General features: G+C 32.7%; 1 protein-coding gene across 2 annotated transcripts; it reads left to right on the top strand.

Moving 5' to 3' along the window:
- Positions 1–6,239: 6,239 nt before the first annotated feature.
- Positions 6,240–22,332, top strand: LOC136346639 (integrin alpha-PS5-like). Of its 2 annotated transcripts, XM_066295956.1 has the most exons (21): positions 6,240–6,576; positions 6,651–6,757; positions 9,714–9,799; positions 10,863–11,001; positions 11,062–11,150; positions 11,219–11,261; positions 14,020–14,124; positions 14,220–14,311; positions 16,909–17,124; positions 17,183–17,285; positions 17,343–17,537; positions 17,591–17,886; positions 17,948–18,120; positions 20,398–20,593; positions 20,645–20,802; positions 20,855–21,032; positions 21,088–21,322; positions 21,376–21,457; positions 21,514–21,640; positions 21,701–21,760; positions 21,820–22,332. In XM_066295956.1, exons 1-21 carry the CDS (start codon positions 6,410–6,412, stop codon positions 21,907–21,909), a joined length of 2,937 nt encoding a protein of 978 aa, XP_066152053.1. In that variant the 5' UTR covers positions 6,240–6,409; the 3' UTR covers positions 21,910–22,332. The 2 variants fall into 2 exon arrangements, with proteins under 2 accessions (XP_066152053.1, XP_066152054.1); XM_066295957.1 differs by lacking the exon at positions 6,651–6,757 and having other exon boundaries at positions 6,451–6,576.
- Positions 22,333–22,928: the final 596 nt, after the last annotated feature.

The raw sequence follows: 22,928 nt of genomic DNA, 5'->3' as shown, positions 1-22,928 counted from the left end.
CTTCCCATCGGTTTGTGTATGAAACAACATGTTCTTTAAATTAATGGCTTGACACGTATTACTTTCAAAGTTACTAAAACACCAATTACTTTGGCCCAGTCTAAATAAAAAAATGCATTATCTTTTACGTTGAACTCTTAAGGTTTTAGTAGTTTAAAACGACCTAGAGGCATTTTACCAATAGACTACATGTTGATTGCGTGAAACTGAATACAGATTTTTTTTATACGTTCTAAATCTACGAATTTGCTAAATTGATGAAATTTTTGCTCACTATCGAAAAATTGTTTCATAACCACTTGTTTTTTAAGAAATGTTAATGAAAAATATTCACTACAAAAAAGTATGTTTCCTTGTAGCCTGTAAAATATCTATAATAGTAAAATGTATGCTACTCATAGAAAGCTTATCGAAATTTGCGGATGTGGCCATATCACTAAAACGTTAAAGGTACATACATTATGAATTGCATTGCATAAAGAATCAATATGTGGTAACTAACAAAGTGGTAATAAGTTCTTCGTTTAGTTTTAAGCGTTAAAATGACAAAATTTGGATTTGGTTTCATGTCAGTATGCTTTTTATGTTTTAGTGAAACATGCAGTGAGTGTTTTAATATTAAGAACGTGTCTATGATTACTTTGAAAAATGGAGCCAACAGTTACTTTTCATATTCTTTGCTGCTTCAGAGGGGTGAAAAAGAAAATTCTGCGTAAGACCTTAATAATTTTTTTCATTTTAATTAGCTATTTTTCTCTCTTTTGAAGTGATTTATTCTAAAAAAATATAAATGAACAATAATTGCGATTATGTCCATTTTTAGAGTTATAGTAGGAGCTCCAAAACAGAAAATCATAAATGGTCTAGGTATTCAGAGAAATGTCGTTTATAAATGTCAAATTCCTGGCTCAGTCACTAAGGGGAACGAGCAGATGTGCAAGTTATTGTTCAATAATCTGGGTAAATATAATTTTCATTGAGTAGTAGAAATAGGTAAACAGAGAATCGGTTTGCTTTGCAACTTTTCTTAATACCTAGGTGAATGCAGGCAAACTTCACCGCTTCAGAGAAAATGCGATTTTTACAGTTAAAGGTGGCTGCATCTTTATTGAATTTTTTACTTTCCACCAAACTGAATTTACGTCCAGTTACTGAGTACCTCGCATTCAGTGACTAAACTAAAAAAAATAAAAATATTTTTTAAATTCATGATACTGTAAGTTATAACTTCAATTCGTATTGTAACTAGAAAAGCCCCAATACCTGCAAGATCGACCTCGTTTAGTTTTCAATTTGTGAGGGTAAATCAACACAAAGCTAAATTGAAACGAGTTCAAATGTCGAAAATTTGATTTCATTCGTACACCGAAATTCCGAATCGTCAAATTACATTTTTGTCGTGGCGATGGCCTAGAAACGTTCTGCTGTTGAAATTTCACTTTCATCGATGTATTTCACTCAAAAACTTTAAAAATATTTCAATAGATTTCAATTGTCTTAAAAAATGTGGTTGTTTTTTGAATATTCTTATGAAAAAAATATACGAGTTTTGTACGAGTATGGATTACGATCTTCGTGTTAAATATAATACTCGTTAAACTTTTTAAAATCTTGACAGATCATTTAGTTTTCGGTTGTTATATATAAAATTATTCAATATTTTTCATTTAAGGAAAGTTCGATATTGTGAAGTCTGCACATTTTGTGTTATTGTGATGCTATGCAACAGAACGTATATATGAAGATATTTATCCCGAAAGAATATGGTCGAAGGACAAGCCGCAACAAACACTAATGAATGACTTATCGATTACTGAAAATTTCGGAGTTGAATATACAACGTGTATTCCAACATCAATATCTGGCTTTCCTTTACGCAAGCAGAAGTACTGTGTTACCAGGGTCGTATTTAGGAAAAAAGTTAATGATTATTATCGATGAATGAAATGCCATTGATCGAAAACTGTTGCGCTTAAGCTTGTAAAAAACTACAAGGAAAAAATGGTTTTGGTTTTCATTTGTATGTCACCAGAACTCGGGAGAAAAAAAAATTGAAAATTTGGTATTTCAAAATAATTGAAAAACCGAACATCATTTTGTAGATCTGTTTCATCGTGCAGCTACTTAATTCAATTGCGTAATTTTTTAACAAAATGTCTTCATTTACTGGAGATTCTTATACTGAATACGCTGTATGTTTCTAAATATTGGCCCAATCACACAGTGTGATCATCAAACATGACCAGAGCGCAAAAATGGAAAAACCACGAAAACAGACAACGTAAAATCTGATATGATTTAATAATTATCAACAATGTGTTGTCACTAAACGTATGTTACTCATTAATCAAGAGTTGAAAAATGCGATTTGATTTCACGTGTTATTCCCAAGAGTGATTTGAAATAAATATTCTTTACCACACGCATGTCCTAAGAAACTTCGGCCCGAAACTCGACTTAACACATTTCACATTCAGCGCACGAATTGAGTGAATTATACATGTAAGTCATATGACAATTCTGATATGATAGGAGACGTACCCGGTTAATCGAGTTAAGCCAAGGTATCGAGTCATTTCAACTACTAGGTCACTTCCATAAGTAGCGGGTTTTAGATAATAGAATAATAGTGAGCATAAACCGAACCTGAACAACTAATGTGTTATCCTTATGTTTAACTTCATAAATCTTAAGTGTCCCATGTTAAGTTAGAGAATGTAAATGAGATCATGAATAAAAAATAAAATCTAAAAGTAAATAAACAGTTTTCTTGTAGTTACGGAAAAGTTAGAATTTTGTATTCTGCTACATTATCAGATTGATTCAATTTCCACCCTTCGATACTAGCCGGTCTTTATCAGGTGTATAGAACATATTGTGTTTTACCGTGGAACAACATTTAATTCTGAACGAGATGAGTCGAGCGGGAGATCTTCAAGCTAGTTTGAGATAAATCGACATAGCTGAGTGCATGGGTGTTTCCCAAAGGGTTATCAGTCGATTAAGGCGGCCCTTTGGGATAACTGGAATTCTGGCCGAACAACACTCAGGACGTGGACGCACTACAACTGTGGTTCAAGATCGATTTTGAGTTTTAACAACTAGAACGCAAACTATAATTACGGTACCTGAATAGGTTGCAAATTTACATCTGGCGCATCGCGTGTATTGTAAATCTTCATTATCGAAGACCGCTGTGGTATCTACCTCTTTCCAGTGGCGATCGCACTGGAAAATTCGAGTGGTATCAAAAATATCGAATTTGGAATGAAATTGATTGGGCTACAGTTTCATTCACTAAATCCAGATTTGGATTTTTCCCAGATTTTCGTAGAATAAAAGTGTGGAGATTGTCTGGAAATGTTGAACGTTTCCGACACGACTAGAAAGTCTATTTATATAGATAGATAGCTAGATATTTACAAAGATTTGGGCCGGTACGATTGACGGCAGAACCGATCTGGTTTTTCCAAATCGATTCTTATTGACTCAACACTACATTGATACCGTTCCTGATCCTTCAGTCCGATTATTTGCTGGTGCTGTTGGCCAAAAGTTTCGCCTCGTGCAAGATAATTCTCGTCCATATGTCGGCGTTATTGTGACAGACTTGTTGACTAATGAATGAATCGTCGCGTTGCCATGGCCAGCACAATCGCCAGATCTGAACCCAATTGAGCCTGTTTGGGACATGCTTCAACAAAGAGTTACGCCGCATATGATCAACATTCGTGGTGCTGTTCAATTTCGGGAGTTACTGTCAGAAGAATAGGGAAGGATCCTTCCACAAGCGGAAATTAACAATATCATTTTGAATATAGACGGCAGAATTAGGGCTGTAATTACTAACCGTGGGCGCTATATTTTGTGTTAAATTTAATCCTTTTTGCTTTGCTGAGAATGTTTTGTTAAGTTAAAAGATGGGCGTTTTTAGTTATATTTACAACTTATGAATAAATCAATATAATTTAGAAATCTATCAATAAAAGCCTAGTTTTATTGCATATTAAACACCATAAATGCATAACTTTATTTTCTAATTAATTTCAGAAAAACTTTATCTATTTGTCAAAATACCGTTAGACTTTTCCAATATTTGTAGTTCTTGGAAATACTGCGTTAAGTAAATCTAGGTGGAATTTACCAATAGGTAACGTACCACGAAATTTCGTTATCTGGAATTCGTGTGTTTTAGGAAAATCTGTAGTAGTACCTGTCTCTACAGAACTTCCTAACGCATTCATTCTATTTGGGAATGAGTATATTTCTGTCGAACACCAAATTGTGCTATAATTGTCATGCCTAATTAGAAGCATACATACATGTACATAGATCTGTGTATATTTCTTATGCGTATATGTGTATGCAGTATATATCAGCACGGAAGCAGATAACATTTTTATTGCCGATGGATTTCCCATCTAATTCGGCGTCTGATGAGCTTTAAAAAGGAAATGAGCAATACAAACAAACATTCTGAGCATACAGGGTGTCCCGAAAATATATCCTAAAACTTTAAGGGGTGGGAGGCGGCATTGATACAAACTTGTTTCTTTAATAAACATATGCCGCAAATAAGTCCTTTGGACTATAGAGTAAATAAAATATTTTAAGTCATATCAAAAAACTAAATTAATACTTAATTTAGCTGGACATTACTACCTTTTGTTGGACATTTTTTTAATTTTAAAAACGTTTGTTGCTATGGAGAACCAATATTTCGTTGAGCCAATTAGAAACTCCACAGAAGCCAATTTTAATATGGTGAGAAATATTAATTGTAGATTATGATTATTCAGTTGGCATAGTAACAATAATTTTGTTGGGTGTTAATTCGAAATTTGTATTGAAAATGGACGTAAATTTCTCATTTGAACAAATTATCGATATTCACCTTGCTTATGGTGCAGCAAATTGTAATGGAAGAAAAGTTTCATGCTTTCAAAAGCAAAGATATTCATGACGCCGACAACCTCATCATACAACCTTTGCTTCAATCCACTGTTCCTTCAGAGAAAGTGGGAACCTGAAGTGTCCCGGTGGTGATGGTCGACCAAGAACAACTCATACCGTTGAATTTGAAGGAGTTTACACTGTGTGGAGGGAAATCAATCCACAAGTGTTATCGAAAGTGCATACCATGTGGGCCCCTCCAAGTCGACAGCATGTCATGTAGGAACAACTCCTATGCCTCTACCGTTTAGAGTATGCACAAACTATTAATCCTGACGATTATCCACATCGATTTGCTTTTAGCCAATAGTGCTTGAGACACGTCATAATAGAACCTCCTTTCAGGAGAATAGTTTTGTTTACTGATGAGGCATGATTCTCGTGGGATCGTTCTTTTAGTAATTGAAAGAGCCACATTTGGCACTATGAGAATCCTCCCGCATTGGTCTCTACGAGACATCAGTAACAATTTTCCGTGAACATGTAAGCTGGTATTATTGGAGACTATTTAATAGTTGAGTTGCTGATCGTATAAATGCACATATCAAAATATACAAAATCTTTCGCTTTAACTGTTAGAAAATATCCCTTTAGACGTTAGAGTTAACATGTGGTTTGAACATGACGGAACATCTCTACGTTTAGGCTAAAACGGGCGCCAGTACCTGGAACAGCGATTTCCCCACCAATAAGTTGGAAGAGCAGGTCCTGTAGCCTGGCCCGCGCGTTCTCCTCATCTGGATCCATTGAATTTTCCCTTTGGGGTAATTTCAATTCTTTCATCTACGAAACGCCTGTTCGTAACGAGGAAGATCTGTCTTGAAGCAAGAATAATTGCCAATTGTAAAAATCTATAGTAGTTATTACCGGAATATTCCATAGGGTCCGCGAGTCAATAAATCGACGATGCATTCTGTGTATTGCAGCAAATGATCAACGTTTTGAACAATTATTGTAAATCATCATTTATTTATCATTAAAATAAAGTGTAACACCAACACAAAGGGATTATAATGACCAAAAGCATATTTCCTTTTTCCTGTCGAAACGGTTGATTTGCGGGCATATGTTCGTTGAAGAAAAAAGCTTATGTTCGTGCCCCCCACCGCCACTTAGAGTTTATCGGTATATTTTTAGGACACTTTGTATAAACTCAACCCATAGCAAAATATCACATTAATAAAATTAACCGATTAGCTTTAGTTTATCATAAGTTTGTTTCCGCTTTTGCTTTATCTGATTGCTTCAAGTTGTACATTTGTTATTTGCCGGAACAATATGTTTTGTAAGCAAATAAAGGAATGTTGAGTCATACGCCAATATATTTCTCAAATTACTAACGAACCACTTAATAACCTATTGTGGTATCATTTGTGAAATTACTAATATCGGTACCGGTTGCATGTAGATGTAATTCTTTAAGTCAGTCAATACCACCCATGGCAAAGAGTTCAATATGAGAAATTCCTGGACTTTCATTGGGATTTTCGTGATGGTGAATCTAAAATATACAAGTTGCTACAGTTTCAATATAGATTCTGTGCAAGTGATTAGTGAGAACAGTGTGAAAAATACGCATTTTTCGTACAATTTGTTGTTGCAGAGCGGCGAATCTTCCTCGACGTAAGTGTAATTTTATGGGAAATATGAGGGGAGAGGGAGATGTAAAGAATTTGGGGCAAACAGGAATTTTTTAGTTTGATAGTGGCAGCCCCTAAGAGTGCCATAGATTCGAATGCTGGGGGAAATATCTATAAATGTGATTTAGGTGATGAGGGGTCATCTTGTAGTCAGTTTCCAATTGGTAGGTATTAACAACCAGTAAATGTATTAGGGGATTCCTTATATTTAGACCGCTCCTGGTGATTTTATTACAAGAGGGAGAAAATAACTTTAAATACTAACGATAAACAATTTCTCAGAAATTGCCAGGGAATATTATTCCATGAATCAAAGCAAGTTGGTAGTGATATTAAAAAAATACGAAATAACAGTAAATTTTTAATGCATCACCTAACACAGGGTGTCATTGAATAAGTGGTCGATATCTCTCAGAGAGATTTTTCGAGCAGTTTTAAGACGGGACATTCTCATGAACATGTGTCCCACCTCTTTTAATTTTCAACATACAGGGTACTAAATTTGAAAAAATAAATTACATACTCTTCGATATATTTTGATTTCTTCCAGCTAATTTTACGAAACTTCGTATTCGGGGTTTTTTTGAGATGAGAAATTCAAATTTTTCAATCATTTAGTTGTATCTTTCAGGAGGCGCTTCAAGCGACAACTTTTAAACTGCTACAACTTTTTTGTGCCGCTCTTTATGCCACTTTCTAGTAGAAAAATCTTTCTTTGTACATTGTCTGTTTAAAATAGGTGCACCTGCTTGCCATCGCTAGGAGCAACGGTTTCTGAGAAAAACCCAACTAAAGCTGATAAAGCATGCTAATTATGCAAAAGTGCTAAAATAACTTATCACCTTGCTTTTTATCCATAAAAACAAGTAAATAACATTTGAAAAATTAAGTACTATTTGTGTTTAGTCAATTTTTTTAATTTAAATTTGTTTTACAATATTAACAAATAAAGCTAGATATATAAACAAAATTACAATAAGTGTTGTAAATGTCCTCCTCCTTGTGCTATGCACGTATTCAATCTTCTCATTGAATTCCTAACTTGAATTCTCAACCCTCTGATAAATTTCAGGAGTATTTTGAATCGCTTGATATAATTCTATTATCCTATTTATGACATCTTGTTCGTTTCGAATGAATAATTGGTACACTAAAGTCTTTAGATGTCTCCTCCAAAAAAAAATCCAAATTGTTGAGATCTGGTGCTTTAGGCGGCCACATTCGGGATTCTCCCCGACCGATTCGCCGATTATTGAAATTTTTATTTAAAATTCTCGTGCTTGACCGCTAAAGGGTGCCGGTGGTTCCGTCATGTAAGAAGCACAATTCCTGCCAGATTTTGGTTTAAAAACCGACAATAATTTTGACCATTGAGTCTTCCAGGAAGTATGGACATAACAAATAATCCTTAAGGATTCCCGCCCGGACGTTTATGGAGATTTATTCTTGAAAATTTGTTTTCTTTAGTGAATTTGGGTTTTCTTGCGACTCTAAATTAATATTGTGGAAGTTACATGTGTATAGCAATGCATAAAAAAATTGCTTCATCGGTAAACAAAATTTTAGTGCCAAATAAAGGATCTTGAATGAGCTTTTGACGAATCCGTACATAAAAGTTAATGCGCAATGAGAACTCACGAGGGAGACGAGTTTGGACTTTTTGAATATGGTATGGATACAACATATTGACATTGAGAATTTTACATACCAAAAAAATGGAAAATATTCAGCGTTGACGCTACTTTTGTGGTGCTTATTTCCTAATATTCTTTAATTTCTGAAAGCTACATTCAATTCGTTCCAGATAGCTGGGCTTTTAAGGGTCGATTCTTCCACTTAAAACATAATTTTGTTTTATTTAGATTATTTAATTAGAGCGATCAGTTAATTTAACAAACGTAAAAAAAATCTCTAATACGTGATTAATTTCCCTTTTAAAAATATTAAAAAGAAAAATTACCTTAGCGATAACTGAGATTTTTTAGAAAGTTTTTTTCGAAAGGAGAGTTTGCGATCTCGATATTGGATCAAAATATAGGTTTGCTGAAGAAGCTAAAATATTAGGTGTATTCAACTTTTAAAATTTTACACGATTTTAGTTTCGATCGGCTCTCACCTTTATCTTAAATATATTTTTTAGTACCAAAGGATAAACAAATTTACAAGTTAATTTAAATTGAAAGCTGTTGTTGGTTTAAGAGAATAGTGTGATGATTTAGAACCTTTTATATAGTTTACAAGTATAAGTAACACTTAGATGTTAAAAGATTTTATTTAATTTCTTTTTACTAGTTCAGTTCAAATTATTTATGAATTAGAAAGAATTGCTTAATAAAAAGTTCCTGTTAACTTTAATCGACAAATGTGTTCGGTACTACCAGTTACTGCCGTTTAAAAATTTGATTTACACTACATTGTTGTAAAACCGCTAAAGCTACGTTAACCAATTTTGGTATTTGCTCAGAAAAATAACGAAATTTTAAGTTCTTTTTCAAAATGGTGTTGTATATTAAAATAAAAAAAAACGTTTCTATTCTACTTATTTACGCGTATATTTACCATGCCTCATGTCTTAATGTTATGGAGTCCCTCAAGAACTAGTTCTCCAGCAGACCGCATATTTCAAAAATATATTTTGAAATGTCTAAAATATTTACTTTCATTTATATTTAGAATTATTGTAAAATATTTTGCAAAATTTACCTTGTGATAAAAAAAAATTAAAGAGTAATAGTCTAACAAAATTTTCAAAACATTTCTTTGTCATAAAGAATTCTATTTATTTCTATTTATTTGTAGTTTACATAAAAGATATCTATTCGAAATATTTTTAAGATCAAAAAATGTTTTAAAACATTCAAAAACTCTAAAGAAAATTGTATTGTGGTACTTCATGTTTATTAAAAAAAATGCACAAAATAAAAAAAGAACATAGATCTTCTCACTTCGGCAATAACCAGCAAATTTTGCAATTACATAATACCATTAAAAATCTATTTTAAATTATCTACCTACTCCATCATAAAAATTAACGCATGTAATATTATGATATATGTAAATGATTGTTAAGAGGCAATTAATCTTTCAGATATCTTTTCTATTTCTGTGTTTGCTTTGTAGGAAGAACCATAGATACGAAAACACCAAATGGGAATTTTTTCGGTATGAGTCTAGATGGAGATGACAAGGTTAATGGACCTCTAGTGGTAAGGCGTAATCATACGTTTGATACACTTGTTGTATTACACGTGATTATACCGTGCGGCTCTAAATTGTAACCCCCCTTTGTAAACTTTTTAACGATTTAAAGAAAAATTCAAAACATTATTAAATAGGACAAAAAATACTATATTATATTTTGACATTTGTTTATTTTTTAAAATGTTACTTGTGTCACCGGTAATACAAAATTGCTGATTTAAAAAAATTAAAACATGGGTCATGTTACACCTCAAATTAAAGCTTTTCAAATCTAAATTCAACGGTGTATTGTGATTCAAAATCTATCGATTCGTTTTTGGGAAAAACAACTATAAATGTAGTAAATAATACTCATACTTACAATATACACTCTTACTCTAGTTAAATAATATTTGAACAATGAAAAAGCTTTTGCATTGATAGGAAATTAATTTTTTTTTGTTTTTGTGCTCACAAAAAGTATTTGGTTAAAAATAAAAAAAAATAATAATAAAAGTAACCAAATACTCTTTGTGAGCACAAAATCCGAAATAAAGCAATTTCCTATTAACAAACACGTTTTTCCATTCATTACTTACTATTTAACTGAAATAGTGTTGTATTTTTTACGAAATTTATAGCTGTTTTTCTCCCAAACCAATCGATAAATATTGAATCGCACCACACCATTGAATGTGATTTTGATAGATGTTTAATTTGAGTTTTCACTTGACCCATATTTCAGTTGGAAAAATCGGTCAGGTTGCGCTATTGGTGACTATAGTAACTTTAAAAAATAAAGAAATATAAAAAAATGGCATTTTTTGTCCATTGATTGCTAGTTTTGAATTAAAAAATAATAATTTGTTAAAAATTTTGGTGGGGGGGGGGGGGGGGGGGATCAATTTATAACTGTACGCTATGTTAAGATATTTTTTTTGTACATTGATTGAAGACGAAATGGTATACATAGGCACTTTTAAAGCGCGATAATGTATATTAATGTTTTTGTATATCTACTAATAGTATAGTTATAATAGTGTCAACTATTCTTTTTATGATATTTCTAAAACAAATATCGTTTTTTAGGTATGTGCTCCTCGGAGTCTCCCATCATCTAAATCAAATGCAGATGTTTTCTATCTCAGAGGATATTGTGTTTTCGTGCAGAACAGCTCAGATATTAGAATCCAGTCACTTGCCATTGTTCCCTTTCATGAAAATAATGGCAAGAAATATTTTTAGTTATTAATCAAACATTTATTCTATTTTTAACTATTATTTTTAGGTTTTTTAGATATTCGGTCTTACAAAGGGACAAGTTATTATGAGTTTGCATATGCTATCGCAGGTTTCGATATTTCATACCTTTCTCAGGTATATTTCAACTATTCCTGGATAATAATTTTAGTGGTTTTCAATTTAATTATTTTTTATTTTATTAGAGGGAAGTGCTATTGGGTGCACCAGGGGTCCGGAGTTTTATGGGTAAGAATATTAATTTCGAAGTTTTTAATTAATCTACTGCGGAGTTCCATAGATTTCGATATAACTATTTCTTATTAATTAAATATAATTTATTAAATCAACATATGAGCATAATTATTTCAATCGTATACTAATAATTGATTCCTATTAAAGTGTTAACACTTTAAACTTTCAATGGATAATTTTCAAGTAGAACTTTTTGGTTTTTTATACTTTCTATTTGCTGATTACAACTTTTCTATAGTTCTATAGAATTTGCTGGGTGAATTTTTTTCGAAATGAATCCCCATTTTATGACATCTCCTTTTTCTATTATTATTGGTACATAACTAACTGATGACATTCACTAATTTTTATTTAAAATCCTTCGTTCAAGCAATTTTTCCCCGATTGGCAAAAAAGCGACCTTAATGTCGCAAAACAGTCAGTAAATTGCCACTTTTAATACTTAGCCTGTAAAGTAACTATTTTACTGTCTAGGCAGCAAAAATCTAAAAGAAATCTAGCTGACTTCATAGACTGGTTATCTCAATTCAGATGTGAAGTTCGCCACGGTAGTAAGCTCGCTACATTTTCGATTTTTAAAACAAATAACTATTATCGGTCGCGATTTTTCAAAAACTTTTCCGTTTTTTGAATTATTTATAAGAGCATGAGCAACCCACCTAAAAGTTCATTTTTCTTACTATTTCTGAAGGTCATCATTAAACTTGAAATATTCCTTGAAAGTACCTAAAAATGTTTCGTTTTCCCATTGGAAATTCGCGCTCTGTCACAATACTAATCTTCCTATTTATTTCCAATAAATAAAATTGCTAAATTGGTCTAAATTTTTGGGAGTTTGTATCTCGGAACTTTGTTTGTCGAAGTTCGTAAACTGACAGATTTTCAAAGGCCGTTTCTTCTGCAATCAGGATCGAAAGTCGATCTTATTAGGTGTATACCTATGACTCCGCGTTTTTTTTACGCATTTTCAACTGCTTGAAACTATATATAAATTTATTAACAATGTTTATTATAAATAATTTCCATCGTTAATGACAACATTTTCCCAGAGATTAGGCAGTTTATGGATTCCATCGTAAAAAAAACTCGTCGGTTTTGAAGCGATCCATTCATCAAGCCATTCTTGGACTTCTTGGCGATTCTGGAAGCGCTGCTCTGCCAAACCGTGAGCAAAAATTGAACGGAAAAGGTGATAATCCGACGGGGCGATATCTGGCGAGTATGGCGGGTGCGAAAGACTTCCCATTTGAAATCCTTCAAGGTGTCCTTGACTGGTTGAGCGACATGAGGCTTTGCGTTGTCATGAAGCAGTATGACTTTGTCGTGTCGATCCGCCCATTCTGGCCTCTTTACTGCGAGTTGGTTACGCAACTGCACTAGTTGTTGGACGTAACGATTGACAGTGACTGTTTCGCCAGGTTGGAGAAGCTCGTAATACAGTATGTTGCGATGGTCCCACCAAATGCAGAGCAATACCTTCTTCCTGTGGATATTTGGCTTTGCGGTCGAGGTTGTCGGCTCACCCGGGCTCACCCATGATTTTTTCCTCTTTGGATTGTCGAAGTGAAGCCATTTTTCATCTCCGGTCACGATACGATGTAGAAAAGACTTTCTTTGAAAACGTTCAAGCAAGATCTCACACGTCGTTTTTCGATGCTCCTTGTTCCTTTCCGTCAATTCATAAGGCATCCATTTTCCTTCCTTTTGAATTTTTCCCATAGCGTGAAGACGAACCGAAAGCGTTTTCTGCGTGACGTTAAGGGAAGATGCGAGCTGTTCTTGCGTTTGCGCGGCGTCTTCGTCCAACGAAGCCTGCAGTTCTTCGTCTTCAAATTTTTTCGATGGCTTACCATGCTCCTTGTCGTTGAGGTCGAAATCACCTGATTTGAAGCGCTGAAACCATTGTTGGCAAGTTCTTATAGATGCAGCATCATTGCCATAAGCCTCAACGAGCATTTGGTGAGTGGCAGTGGCGTTTTTCTTAAGATGGGAAAGGAAGAGCAAAGCTTCCCGCAAATGATGTTTATTCGGCACAAAATTGGACATATTTAAACCTTAATTGAAAAGTTTTAAAAGGTCTTATAGCAATTATCATATAATATATAAATAGAAAGCTGGTAATACGGAGCAAAAAATGAAATAAAATTCCTTAAATAAAAAAATATTTTTTCAAAGAAAATAGAACCAGAAATAACAACGCGGAGTCATAGGTATACACCTAATAATTATAGACTACATATTTTTAAAATGCTCGCTTTTTGAGAAGTGATTTTATGAGAATGTAGCAGCAGAATTTCATAACATAAGGCCACGGTGTGCTCACGCTACAGTAGAACTCATAGGGAAGTGCAAACTTTCGGAAACACCTTGTAATTTTTTTACAAATTACAAAACTGAAAACACGGGTGCCGTTTCGAGATTTCAACTAAAACAATTAGTTGTCCTAATAACGAAAGGCTAAAATTACAATAGCTACTATTAGCAATGGGTTAAAACGTACCCATTTTACAGAACCTTTTTTTGGCTAGTATATCCTTGAAGAAATAGCTTACATTCAAGATCAATCATCGTCTCTGATGGTAGAAGAAACGATTTATCAAAATCTCTTAAATTTATGAATTTCAGTTGGGGCATTTCCGAGACACCAGTTACAAAAAGATGAAAAATTTTACTTTGACTATCTTGTTCATGAGTAGTTTACTTATGCAAATGTTAAATATGATACTAAATATTCATTCAACATCTAATTTAGGTGCCGCAGTTCAATATTCGTTGGATGAACCAAGAATAGTAAACGTTTTACCATCGCGATCTAACAACATAATGCCATTTGCAAATGAGCAAAACTCCTATTTGGGTGAGAAGAAGATGTTTATATTACCAGACATAAACAAATTTTTTGCATAATAAATTGGCCCCTTATGAAGATATCACAATGCATTGTTTTAATAGGTTATGCCGTTGCCACAGCCAAATTTCTTAGAAATCGGGAAGATGTCTGGTACATTGCTGGAGCCCCCCGTACGAATAATTTAAGAGGAAAGGTACGTTTAACTAGGTTTAAGAGAGTACCTTGATTTTTTTACGATTTAATCATCAATGTTTCATTATGTTAAATCTAATAAATACCACAATGAACAGCCACATTATTCTCCTTTTTTCCGGTCCATCATTTGAGAACTAGAAATGCCAAAAATTACAATAATTTTATAAATTAAGTATTTAGACTATTTTTATTTAGAGTAGGTGTAGGTTTTCTAATTGGTAAACACGGTGTCCCAAAAATAATAGTCAAAATGACGATTGGACCATGAGGACTAAAAAATAAAACCATTTACTTAAAGTAGCTCTATATAAAAGTTGCTTATTTCATTCTACAGGGGTTTTGTTGGGAATGTTTTTTTTTATTCTATGAATCGTGAATTAATCTGTTGTAATTTAGAGACTTAAAATTCTTCATCCGGCGCCTTACGGTGGTAAAAAAAGTACTTAATTTTCTTTTATTATTCAAATAATTTTAATTTTTCTCTGAATTCTCATAATACCAATCCTTCTGCATTAAAAAGATATTTCATAAAAAACTCGTATTATATACAGGGTGAGTCGGGAGGATCGTGCCAAACTTCAGGAGCGTGTTGTATATCAAAAATAAATGTAAAAAAACTCAAATGTTGTTATCCGATTTTCGTTTGTTTACAAGTTATAGCGTAAATAAAATTAAAACATAAAATTTTAAAAATATATAAATTTCATAAGAAATTCCATAAATTAATACGTTGGATTGGTCGTGGTGGTCCTATTAGTTGGCCTCCAAGGTCTCCAGACCTCACACCACTAGACTATTGTTTGTGGGGTTGGTTTAAAACTGAAGTGTACAGAGTAAAGGTGGACACTCAAGATGCACTGCAGCTGCAGCATTTCTAATGCTGCAGCTGCTATTAAAAAAAGAGATGAGACAATCAGGAGCGCAACGAATGCTCTTCATAGATGAAGCTGAAAATGTTTAGAAGTTAATGACAATATTTTTGAACATTTACTATGATATCCAAACGTTCATTTATGGAATTTCTTATGAAATTTATAATTTTTTTAAATTTTATGTTTTAATTTCGTTTACGCTATAACTTGTAAACAAACGAAAATCGGATAACAACATTTGAGTTTTTTTACATTTATTTTTCATGTACAACACGCTCCTGAAGTTTGGCACGATCCTCCCGACTCACCCTGTATATATTCTAAACGTTTCCTACGTATTCTCAATGAACTCTTTCAATATATTGCTAAGAATCTATGAACAATCAGCAATTGAATGACCGGTTGCTTTAAGAGGTAAAAAAATGTGATATTTATTTCCAATTTACATAACTAAAAAAAAAAAAGTTGACATCCTGTAGAATAAAAACAAACTATTTTCATGCAAAACTGAATTGCTGCAATTTTTCAGCCTCTAACCCTTAAAACTTAAATGCATTATTGGTTCTTGGTTCTTGGCTCAAATATTCAATTTCCAAGGCTATAAGTATATGGATATGTATCTACCGGATGATTCAAAATTTCAGACGAAAAATTAAGGAATTTTTACAGTTCGACATTCTGGTTAAAAAATTCTAAGTAAAGTTTTTACCGGCAGGTTTTTGTTTCCGAGTTTTTACACTTCAAAGTTTGTGCATGTTATTACTTTTCATTATTAATAATAATTAGATAAAAAAAATAATAATATTTTATTATTAATAATTAAACAATAAAAATTATGAAATCATTATAACAAGTGTTCAGAAATATCACCACTAGAGCGGATACAAGTTTGGCAGCGTAAAATGAGCGACTTATATATCAATTATACGTATATTTTGTCTATTTTGAATGTATTCGATTACTTTAATTATTTTTTGCATTAATTGGTTATGGCTCTCATTTACTGCACGATTATTAATGTACTGCATAAACCAATTGTTTTAAATGCCCCTATTTAAATAATCGAAAGGACTCACGTCAGGTGATCTCGCAGGCCATAGGACTTGAAAACGCCGACCAAATCATCTCCAATTAAAAATTTCGTTTAATCAGATGGCAATAAAACTGCATATTTAACAAAACAAGCAGCAAAAAAGTTTTGAAAATCTCAAAAATTATTTCATTTCTCACGTATAACATAATTATTATTTGTTTCATGGTTTGCCATTATTTATTAAAATGATAAAAAATAATAACATGTAAAAACTTTGAAATGTAATTTTTCGGAAACGAAGGCCTACCAGCAAAAGTTTTATTCTATATTTTTTTCCTGGAATACCAACTGTGAGTTTTGAATCACCGTGTATATTATTATTGATATTGAAATCCTATTTGCTATACATCAACATATATACAATATTTAATTTTAATTTTATTTTCTTTCATTAAGGTGCGTCTCAACAACTACTGTTTTGCCCTCAATTACAAAATATTATTCACATTACTCCAACGATTTCTGAGATAATAACTGATCGTCTCCATTCTTTTTGAGCACGCTGTTCCACTTGATATATGTCTATAATCCTTATAAACGGAACCATTAATTGTGATAACTTTGAATGACTTCAATTTCCCACACTGAATAGAATGATATTCACGTGATATCTCAGATGTTGGATTTTAGGTCACAATTTTCTATTACGATGTCAACGCTAGAGAAAAGATGTATAATGTAGCGATCTTTGAAGGAAACGAAGTTGGAGGTTATTTCGGAGCATCTCTGGCAGCCTCTGATGTTACCAACGATGGATTTGTTGATTTACTCATTGGGGCACCAATGTCAGCAGGAAAAACTTGGGATGAAGGATGCGTCTACTTTTTTAAAGGTGTCAACGAAAGGGTAATGATTAATATTCAATAATTTCTTTTATCTTCTTTGCTACTTGTTCGTATTTCAGTCCTACCTCAACGCTGTGAAACTAACTGGTTCCTCAAAAAATGGAAGCAGATTCGGGTCTTCTATAGTTTCCCTAGGCGATTTTGACTTAGATGGGTATAACGGTAAGTTCTCCCAAGCTTTGTTCCATGAAGATGCTATAGTATAACCTTCGTCTGTAGATGTAGCAATATCGGCTCCGTATGAAGACAGTGGTACTGGTGCCGTTTATATTTATAGAGGGAGTAGTGAAGGTTTAACCGATAAATATAGCCAAAGAATCTCTCCTTCCGATTTCAATATCGGGGGGATCACAATAAAAGGGTTTGGGCGTGGCATATCAAGGGGTAATGATATTGATGGAAATGGTCATAATGGTATATTTACCTCCCTTTGAGTTACAAGTTTATGTATAATTTCCGAATTACAGATATTGCTATTGGGGCTTACAAAACAGATCAGGTGTTTATTGTCAAAAGTTACAGTATTGTTGACTACAGGTTGTTCGGGAGTCAAGATGTTCATACTATTACAAATACCACCAAAAGCTTCAATATTGAACTTTGTCTACTCTGTACTCAAAGAAGTGAGAAAAAAAAATTGTCCCGACTTGTATTTAATATTTCCATTCAGTTGGACTATAGATCACCGCAAGGAACTATTAACGATGAAATGGTTGTGATCTTAGGTCGTAGAGAGTGCAAGACTTACCCAGTTACATTGAGGGTACATATGGAATCTGATATACCCTCACTAATTATAAGCTTTAAAAAAATTTGGGTTATAGAAAATGTCGGCGGATATTACCAATTTTGCAATTAATTTTCATGTGAGTACATTGAGAAAGGACATTGTTTCTCATGGTGAAAGATATTTGGCTTTTCAAATTCCATATTCTTATGAATACAGTGTTGACAATAAAAGTGATACTGAGTTGTCGATCCAGTTACAAACAGACAGGTGAGAGATTGATTAGAAAAAGTTACGTAATAGTTTGTATTTTTGGAATTTATAAAATACAAAGTTTAAAATAAATAAAATATTACGTAGGTATACGGTCCTTAAGAAGTTTTCCTCTGGACTTATACTGGCAGATAATATTAACTTTTAGATCAGTCATGCACAACGATTCTTTACGAAAATTTCTTATCGGGAAAAGAAGAAAAATCAAATTTAGGGAAACTCTTGAAAAGAAATAGGTGCATTGTACATATAGACTTTATTGGAATGCTTCACTGGAAAATAAAGAGTACTTCCTTAAAGATGCACACTCCATGTAGAGCAAAATCATCACTCAACCAGAAAATTGATTTGTTTTACATTTTGTGTTCACAAACAGTCTCTGGTTAGAAAAAATAAATAAATAAATAAACAAATGAAAATAATCATTTGCTGCACATATTCTCATTGCTCATCATACACTACGCTAAGAATTTATTTCAGAAATTTCTAGAAAGGTGATTTATTGTGTAGTTAGTGTATTCTAACGGACTTTCCCTGTCCCTTTTGTCGTCTACATAATAACAACTTTCTTAAACAGCTATAAGCATCTGGATAGCTAAGTAAAAATTATTTAAAGCCAGTAAAAAATAAAGATATAAATCACTTTTAATGAGGTTAATTTAAATAATACAAAACAAAACATTTTTGAACTAGTTCCGAAAATCGATTGGCTTTTCAAATTCGAGTATTCACACGACTTAGGGCCAATGTGTCAAATTTCTGATAAATTTACCAACAAGCTGATTTGTAGACATACGACGAATTCAGAGTAAAGATTGGAGAAATTGAGCATTTTCCATTTACGGATGTCCGGAAGTAACGTAGAAATATTTGGATAGGCGATTTTAGAGATTAAAATATTAAAAAAACTTGTTATGAATGTATCCCTAAAATTACTTTTTAAAGACTAACACCCCTTAAAGGAGACATCCTGGAGATGTTTTTTTGCAATATTTTCAAAACGAATTTTTGGATGCATTGAGACGAACAAAGACTATTTTCGACATTTGCTTTAGCTAGCTAAATAATATTAGTCTTGTTATTACTGATTAATAAACAAATATTTTTGTCACATCGATTTATAAATTAATATTTCTGGAAAACGGCCCATGTTAACCAGATGAAATAAGATCTTTTTTACTAAAGAACATTTGCCATTCGGTAATGTGATTAAAAATATTAAAAAATGTCACAAATAAAAAGTTAGGGCAACGTTTACGTTGGAGAACATCTGTGTGTGACCCCCGTCGGTGACGACTAAAATTTTCAATTCTTCACAAAAAAAAGTTTTCCCATTCCAACCTATTAAAATGTGGTGAATTTCACAATTTTAACGCAAACTATTTTAAAAATATTGCGAAAAAACCATCTTTAAAGTTCCCCCTTTAAGGGGTTCCAGCTTTTCTGAGAAGTACTTTTTCGGATATGTTTATAGGAATTTCTTTTATTATTTTAATCTCTACAATCACCTATCAAAGTATATTTCTTCCCAGTATATGGAGAAAATCGGATGTTGGTAAAATTCTCAGAGTTGTAGCCATCCAACGAAAACTTGACCCACCCTTAATCTTGAAAAATATGGATTTTTTGGAAAAATTCCCAGATACGTCAAACAGTTTTGAGGCCGACAGATTTTTGTATAAAATTTCATCCCCAAACTTTACTCTTATACGCGTTACAGCAACCCCGTCAAAAATGTAAAAATGTTAAATAATACAAGGATTTATACACCTTAAATTAAAGGTTTTTCAAAATTCAGGTTGGTTGAGGTAGTTAATTCGATGAAGTAATGAGATTTAAAATTTATTCATTGGTTTTTGAAAAAAACAGCTAGAAAAGTTGTTATTTTCCAAGTTTAAGGGGGGGGGGGGGATCTAGTATTCGTCGAATGAACTCCTTATACAAGTCCTTAGTCGGGCTACAGAACTTTGACAATGTTACTGAAAATTAAAAAGTGGCTCTTATAATCAGATAATTATTATAAGAGTTACTGAGGACAGCTGATTGCCCTTTTCTCCTTTTTTCTTCGCTTTTTATTATTAAATAATTCAGCGAACTAAAGATGGGAGATTCAACTAAATTTATACACGAATTGGAATTCCCTTGCTATACAATGTCTCTATTACGGAATCATAGTTGATATCACAGTTCCCTGCTCCAAAAAATTTAAAACTTATCACATTCTCCTAATTTCGACGAGTTATAATGTATTTTTATGATTTCTTCTTACTCCAGTGAAAAATTAACTCTGGGATTAGACAAGCAGATGGACTTAAAAATTATTACCAACAACAATGGAGAACCTGCATATCAGTGTAAAGTCAAACTTGTAGTTCCCAGTGGATTAGAGCTCAGAAATATCAAAGATTGCGTCAAATTCGAAGGAAATTATACGTGCTTAATTAGTGAATTACTCGTTGGGTCTGTTGAGGTAAGTATATATTTTTTATTTATAAAATCGTTTAGTTATGTTTATTTTTAGACCCATTTTGTGTTTGATATAATCGGAATCAAGCCCAATGTTGATGAAATTAAATTTAGAGCTCAAGTAAGTTGGTTAGGGATGAATTTGCCAGAGAGTGAGAATACTAAGGAGCTGCAACTTCCTGTGGTTTTAGATAGCACTCCTTATATTACTCGGTACGTTGTAGATTCAAAACAGAGTCAGCAAATATACATTTTCATATTTCAGAAAATCAATACCGGAATACTCAGAAATGGAATTGAGAAATTACATTGAGGATATAAATGTTGTCCACCAGTTCTCGATAAGCAAAATCGGACCCTCTCCTTTGCCCATCGAAGTGGAAATACTAGTTCCTATTGAGAAACAGGATGATAAAAGTATTGTGATAGTCACTCAAGTGGCGGTATGGTTTAAGTTCTCCTTATTACAGAAGCTTTATTGAGATTAAAACATTTTAGGCTATAATCGAAAACATACAAATAGAATGTTCTCATGATGTGGTCTTTATAGACGAAGATATGGAAGACGAGTTTGTGATCGAATCTTCAAAAATATTCCTCAACAGAACTATCATGCTAAGGTGCCAAGTTGGTCAGGAATGTATCAAAATAATATGCAAAGGGGAATATTTGTTCACTTCATCACAGTTAGCAGAAATATCAGTGCACACTCGTATAGACTCGAATTTATTAGGTAATTCATTTTTTAAATTATAGTTTTTATATTATTTTAAAAAAAACTTTTAGCTTTAAAATATAAGAGCACGTTCGTTACTAAAGACTTGATTGGATATGTGGTAAGGGCACGTGAAATAAGTAAACATAAAACGTAAGTTTCTTCCAATAATTTGTGGTAAGATACCTTTGTTCGAGATCTAATTTCAGAGTTCATACACAAAACATGTTTATAATATTTGTCCACGGTGTACAATATGTTTCCCTTTGGGTCTACCTGGTGGCCCCTATTATTGGAGTTATACTTTTGATCTTATTAATTTGCGGCCTTTACAGGGTAATTTGAGACAGAACTGGTTTGAGTTCCTATTTTTCTAATGTAATAAAATTATTTTAGTGCCATTTTTTCGATAGAATTTATAAGGATAAATTGGAACAAGAGAAGATTCTTTCCCCGGTACGTTAACAGAATTCTTCGTGTAGAATATTTTAAGCCGAACTTCTGTGTCTTTTTAGGATCAAATAACTGAAACTGATGGAGTATTTGATGTGGAATTGCGTACCCTGGAAAAAAATGTTGATTATAAAATGAAGGAGCATGTTTGAAGGAGAAAAAAGCGATATATTTCATTTACTTATAGTTGCTCTCTAGTAATATAACTTATACAATAAGCATTCGTTCATTTTGTAACAGTAGTGTAGGAACGATTAAAATGTGTGTGAGAAAAATGAAACTGAAGAATTGCTCCAAATTTGCAAGATATGAGCCCCATATTCAGGAATAGGATTTTAAGGTCAATTATTTCGTGAATACTTTCTTATAGATTCAGTCAAGAAGAAATTTAAAGAATATGGCAGGAAAGGAATATTATCAAACGACCAAGTTTTATAGTCCAATAGTTTACAGGTCAAGTTGTCAGCAAATCACATTTAAGAGCTACTGAAAGCATCAATAGTAGAGATTAACAAGGCTTTACAAGTATTACAATGTATTTCGATTGCATAATATATAAATTACAAGACTAGAAACCATGTTGAGTTGGAACCCATCAATGGACGGGTACAATGTTTGGAAGTTCAGAAAAGCTCTTTGTTCAAACTGATTGAAAAAAGACTTTTTACCAAAAAAATATTGGGAACCTTTTTTGCAGGAATATTTAGGTAAGTAAGTATAGAGACAGAAATTTTCGATGTGTATATAGGGAATCTCAGTAAATATCAAAGAGGAAAATTGATAGGATATTCTCGATCTCCTTTTTAGAGCAATTTTAGTGGAGAGATAGAAAAAATTCCGACCTTTTCCCTTTGAGTTATACTTAAGCAACAGGTCGATATTTGCCGTTTTCGATATAAACGCGTAATTTTTACTATTCTGACAATTTCACGTAGTCCCACAGACAAGTAAAATGACAGTTTTTGGAAGCTAAACCGACGACTAAACGGGTTTAATTTCGCAACTGGTTACTTAACGAAAGCACCTTACTTTATTTCGCAACTCGGTTATGAAATGGAATTAGTAATAACAATTGTTGTTGTTTTAATATGCCATTAAATTAGGAAAGAACTGAGTGAAATATCTTTGTTTTTAAGTTAAAGTTGAATAGAAGTTGTTAAATAGTTTTAAC

Source organism: Euwallacea fornicatus, chromosome 24 (assembly GCF_040115645.1).
Source record: "Euwallacea fornicatus isolate EFF26 chromosome 24, ASM4011564v1, whole genome shotgun sequence".
Taxonomy (NCBI): domain Eukaryota; kingdom Metazoa; phylum Arthropoda; class Insecta; order Coleoptera; family Curculionidae; genus Euwallacea; species Euwallacea fornicatus.
Note: the sequence above shows the minus strand (reverse complement) of the source record. Positions and strands in the feature narration are given on the sequence as shown.

Coding starts and splice junctions, on each gene's coding strand:
- LOC136346639 (XM_066295956.1), top strand. CDS start 6,410: ATGAGAAATTCCTGGACTTTCATTGGGATTTTCGTGATGGTGAATCTA. Junction 14,125..14,219: donor TGAGCAAAACTCCTATTTGG/GTGAGAAGAAGA, acceptor TTGTTTTAATAG/GTTATGCCGTTGCCACAGCC. Junction 20,594..20,644: donor TACTCGTTGGGTCTGTTGAG/GTAAGTATATAT, acceptor GTTTATTTTTAG/ACCCATTTTGTGTTTGATAT.